The sequence below is a fragment of the Akebia trifoliata genome, chromosome 5 (genome assembly GCF_017979445.1).
Source record: "Akebia trifoliata isolate Shusen 1 chromosome 5, ASM1797944v1, whole genome shotgun sequence".
Taxonomy (NCBI): Eukaryota; Viridiplantae; Streptophyta; class Magnoliopsida; order Ranunculales; family Lardizabalaceae; genus Akebia; species Akebia trifoliata.
Genome location: NC_141379.1, coordinates 916927 through 922851, shown reverse-complemented (window position 1 = coordinate 922851; position 5925 = coordinate 916927). Strand labels below are relative to the sequence as shown.

At 38.2% G+C, this 5925-nt stretch overlaps 1 protein-coding gene across 1 annotated transcript; it reads right to left on the bottom strand.

The window, feature by feature from the left end:
- Nucleotides 1–4467: 4467 nt before the first annotated feature.
- Nucleotides 4468–5364, bottom strand: LOC147400800 (uncharacterized). Its single transcript, XM_086441651.1, has one exon. It carries the CDS (start codon nucleotides 5362–5364, stop codon nucleotides 4468–4470), a length of 897 nt encoding a protein of 298 aa, XP_086297777.1.
- Nucleotides 5365–5925: the final 561 nt, after the last annotated feature.

Below are 5925 nucleotides of genomic sequence, written 5' to 3'. Positions count from 1 at the left end.
CGACGGCAAGGTTAGTGTAATGGTGGTGGTGGTGGTAGGGAATAATTGATGATGGAAAACATCGGTGGATTTCATTTTCCCACCCATATGGGTGGGAAAGTGAAATCCATGATTTAGTGGACTTTTTGAATGGGGTGGAAAATGAATTCCATTTCCATGTGCAATCAAACACTTGAAAAATGTCATTTTCCATGGAAATTGATTTTCCACCTTATTTTCCATGTGCAATCAAACATACCCTTACTAATTTGGTAAGATTTCAAATCTTTCTAAAGGTCTTACATGGATTACCACAATGCAATCATGGTATTAAAACTCGGTTTCACGTCTCATGCATGCCAGATGCCAAGTTATCTCGGACAAGTTTTACAAGTCATCTAAAGTTCAAAAATGAGTGTGAGGTGTTAAAATCTTGTTCTAAAAGTTGACTTGTGTATTCGTCTCGTTCACGCCTGATATCAAGACGACTCAAACGATACGTCTCAATCTTAGACAAGTTTTGAAATCATGATTGCAATCTAACATCACAACCTTTTAGATTTAAAATTTCACATTATTATTATTATTATTTAAATCTGTCTTAAGCTTCATTCAAAGTATTGAAAATGGATTGCAGGCACACTCTCAAATTTAAAATTAAAACTCAACAGTGAAAAATAAAAAATAAAAAAATTCTTTTAAATTCAGTTTTCACATTTTTTTTCCTTGAAATCTTACAAAGTTTGTCCCAACTTTTTCTTTGTATGCATTGCTCATAAGATTAAATGATTTTCAAAGTGTTGGGGAACAACCATTATTATATATATATATACAAGGAACATCAGATTCAAGACCAACGACTACTCAAGAGTACCTCCCAACAAAATCCTCGAAGATGACTCCTTTGAATTCTCTAGACACCTTATACCAATAGAATAACAAACCCATAGTCAATCTTGGACACTGTTGTTTATCCTCATAAACATGATTATTTCTTTTCTTCTAAATCGCTCAACAAATTGCAAAGGGTGTGAGGCTCCATCCATAACCTCCTCTCTTTTTGTAGTCAAGAATGCATCACCCAAGACCCCGAAGAAGCAAACAAGTCCTGAACCAACAGAGGCAAGCAAGCACAAATTCCAATCAAGAGAAAGAAGTGAGCCTAAATCTCCCTTGACAATGCACAATGAAACAGAGCATGGTTAACTGATTCCCTAAATCACAAAACTCTTTTTTTTTTCCTCGATCCAACAATAATTTTTGTCTAAAACCCAAGAAGAGAGAAAAATGAAAAAGGGGGGAGAGAGAGCAAGGATGTGGGGGAGGGAGAGAAAACAAAGAAAGAAAAAGCTGGGAGGGGTAGGAGGCTTGATAACCTCTAAATTCCCAAACATAATTAGACGAACCATATTCTTCTCCTTCAAAAATCAAATTGAAAATCATATTTATGGAAACACTATGATTTGTTTTTTTTTCCTATTGAAACATGGAACTTTGATCTAAAAGAAGAAACTTTAGGTTCCTTTAAGGGTTTGAATGATTGTAGGGAATTCATTCTTCAGAATTTCTTGGGAGAATAATAAGAGGAAAATGTATTCTATCGTTTGCTGGCATCTAGGAAACTGTCAAAACAAGGGTTGGTTTGGGGTGGGGGTAATTGTGAGGGTTTGGGTAAGAAAACAATCTCCCACGAAGGTAAGAGATCAGTTATTGCAATCATACACCTGAAAATCATATTTTTCACAGAAAATCATGTTTCACCCATTTTCCATGCGTTATCACCTTACATGACGAAATATCTAACAATCAAAGAAAGACAATTAGAAAACTCCAAGACAGGGAGAGGAGATAGCATTAAAAAAGAAAAAAATAAAAAAAAGGAAGAGAGAATGAGAGAAAACCTAGGAGATAGCCTAGAGGTATTTGCCCTCCTACCAGCAATGGAGATGGATGCATCGATCGTTCTCTTTCCAGAATATAAATACTCGATGAAGACTTTCTTGCTTCTTCTTCGGCTTGTTATATATCAACTTCACCATAAATAAGTTGCAAAACCAACTCCTTTTGTTTTACGATAAACCACCAAAAAATCTGCAAAGGCATGAGATGATCCCAAGCTCTATAAGTGAGCAAATTCGCAACTGACAAGGCCCAAGAGGACACCTCCTTTGATTCAACCACCAAATAGGCCACATCTCCCTAAGAAGAAATCCTAGGAGTTAGATAATTGTCATGTTAGATCTCAACTCATGACGAAATGTTTTACAAGCTGTCGCAACATAGACACAGGTTGGTTTTATAATTACCAACACATTCGCCGATGAATTCCCTCCCTTCCATCCCCAACATTGCTTCCCTTTACTCCAAACTCACTCACCATAACCACCTTTTCCGGAAAGACCAATACTTTCCTTTTCCAATGCATCTACAATCTTTATGGATATGTTCATGGTACAGCTTGAGTACTTGACCACCCTAAAAAAATTTAGGCACATGCAACACCACCTCGATTAATACAGTTTTTACATCCATTGTTACCGAATTGATGAGATGATAGTCTTGGGCCTTCCCTCTGCTCAAACATCCTGGATTTCTCCACGAGCCAACTTCATCATGCTATCCAAGGCACATGAATCACAGTTGAAACTTCAGCTTCGAAACTGCACGAAAGTTTTAATTTCAGTCACAGCCATGGTCGTGGTAGGGACGTGCCGTCACTCTTCATCCCTTTTCCAGTTATTCAATGACTCACAACCAACGTGTCTCCTCTGCCAGCATTATCGTCTTTGCACTGCAGCCTCATGAACCCGAATTCGGATTTAGAAGAAAAATGAATTAAATACGTTTAAAATAATTTTTCTTCCAAACATGGGATTTTTGGCTAGCTAGCATGCCCTTCCACCACTGAAAAGGAATTGTGTTTCTGAAAGGAAAAAAAACATCATCATAACACAGAAATGGGCCTTAAATCGATGTTTCAAAGCAAAATACCCACTCTCTCTTTGTTGAAGCCTTTTCCACAATTGTCCATCTCATTAACTGTCTTCCCACGCCTATTCTCATTTCTCAAAATAAATCTCCTTTCTTCATGATACTGAATTTGAGTCTTTCCATCTGTTTGGCGGTGCACATGAACGTGATCCTATTCTCAAATTCTATTCTACCCATAAATTCCAATAATAAACAACTTAGGTGTTTTTTTCTTGGCTATGGTAATTTCCACAAAGGGCATCGTTGTCTTCATCCCTCTATAGGCCGTGTTTACACCTCTCAACACTCGCTCTTCTATTCTCCATTCTCCATCTTGGGGGAGATTACATCATTGTCTTCCTCTTCAGGACCTTAGTTACTGTTACCCTCTCCTTCTATTCTACCTTCTTCACCTGATCCATCTACTTTCGGTCAAAATCACCAACCGGCTCCTAACATATGTGTGATAGCTAGGAATGAAGATATTGGACCATTTTAAAGAAAACAACCCTCTATTTTACCCAACCAGCACTAATCTTATGGGTCAAGTCCTCACTCCTCAATAATATCTCCATCTCTGTGGATGATTGAACTTAATAGCAAAAGTGGTCTCTATCGGATATTTAGTGTCCCCCATTAAAAGAACACCAAAGAAAAAGTACAAAAAAAAAAAAAAGAATTCTTTGACAAAAACATATTAACCTAACAGTCCAGTCGATGCGGTAATGGCTAGACCATCATGGTAGATAACATGGAATTGGTTTAGTCACTTTAATCTCAACATCTAAAAGAGTCGATCATCAATAGTATAGTAACTACTATTTAGTATTTACTTATCAAAACAAGACAACAAATGTCGCACGTAGAAAGCAACCAGATCTCGCTCAACTGCTCATCTATGAAAAATATCAGAACTACATACGGTAAAGTGATACCGTCATCATGAAAACAGAATTGAATACTTCACAAATCATTCATTCTCAAAATTAATCAGAACGATCATAACTGGTTTGCAAGAGATAATTAAAGCTACTTAAAACAAGTAAACAACCCATCCCGACAATTAAGACATAATCATACAAAAATAAAATGCAAAACTAAATTTCCAACAGTAGGTGAAAAACTTGCCAGAGGAAAAACATTTTTACAACTTACCATCTGATCAAACAAAAATTATTTATCAAAATTTGCTTGACAAGAGAATTTAATGGCCCCATGATATGTGCAACAGAAAGAAATGTCATCAATTCCATAATCCATTCTCTTTATCCAATTTGTACTCTTTTATGCATATTGTCCACCGCAACTTGACAATAAAAATTTTATAGGAAAAAATTGGCAAAATTGTTAAAGCATATCAACCGTTGGATTAGATATATAATATATATAAATATATAAAGAGCTGCAAGTGAAGGAAAGAACCATTTGATACAAAAAAAATAAATAAAAGCGAGATCGAACCATCTCAAACATCTATGTTAACTGCCTCCATGGCTGAGTGTATTCTACTATTAAAACTCACGTAAAGCCCTGCGCAAGCTTTTGAATAGCACAATACATTTTCCGCCTAGACCCAACAGCATGAATCCCCATATCCTTGAGATCCTCCAATGTCAAAAGCGGCAACACTTCCTCATCCACCTCATGTATCTCAAAAATGGGGACATATCGACCTAACCCTAGTCCATTGAGCCACGATCGAACCCCATCTTCGATAGACCGATATCCCCCCCTCTCACTAACCCCATTTCTATCCACTCTTGTCCCACATTTCCAATCCCTTACATCCGTATCGGATCGCCCATCCAATTCAATTCCTCCATGATCTCTACTCTCTGAAACCCTAACCCTAACATTAGTATTTTCCAGAGAGTGAATTTGGTTGTGTTCTTTCAAAGGGCTTTCCGAACCTTCGGGATCGAAATCTCGATACCATTCTTCCCCATCTTCTCCAACAATAAATTTTCCATCTTTTTCATCGATCTTTGCCCCCCAATTCGATCTCACTCTCTTTGTACCCCCAAACACTCCTCCTCCTCCTCTCTTTGGATTCAAATCCTTTCCCTTTCGGTTAATCAACAAGGCTAAATCCAAATTGCAATCTGCATAGTTGTTCTTATCTTCTTCGGTTTCTAGGGTTTCATGGGAATCAAAACCATTGCCCAAATTCGTTAAAGGTCGAGTCTTGGATGATTTACAGGCTATGCCGATTTCCTTCTGAGAGGGGTTCCATTGTCTGCTTCGCTTAACGTAGGATTCGTAAGAGAGAGACGCAGGTTGGTCGCCGATTTCGCCTAATCGAACGCTCGGCCGGCGTTGACGCTTTGAACCCATGCCTGGGACCGGAATCTCAGATGCAGCTCCGACGAAGCTACCACCGTTTACCGGACCTTCCGTTGGTTGCGGTTCTGCCATTTCAGTCCAAACTCCAGAGTAGTAGTTCGACACTTCGACTGTGCGAAAGTGATCGAGCGAGAGAGAGAGAGAGAGAGAAAATGAAGGGTGCGTAGGATAAGGAGATTGTGTCTACGTGTCCTGTACTACTGTTTTGTAATTGAGATAAACCCTTCCTAGTTTCAATGTATTTATTTTATATACCCTTGACCTATGAAACTGGTTCTTGTGACGACTAGGGGTGTCATTTGAGACAGTTGGCGCGCTGACCCGACCCGGCCTGGCCCAAAAAGAAGGTTGGAGACCTTTTTATCTAATTGACCTGCTCTCTTGAATCGACTCAACCCAATCCGTTTGTATGTCCATATGTGTATTTTGATTTGTGATTTTTGGACTCGATTTTTCTCACTTGGTCTGTGCTCGATTGACATGGCAAGGGCACAAAACCATACACAAGGAAAAAGATCTATGATTCTGTGCCCTTGCCACATCAGCCAAGTACAAATTGTGTGAAAAAAATCGAGTCCAAAAATCATTAGCCTCATTTTTTTAAACTAATGATAAACTAACACTTTTTATATG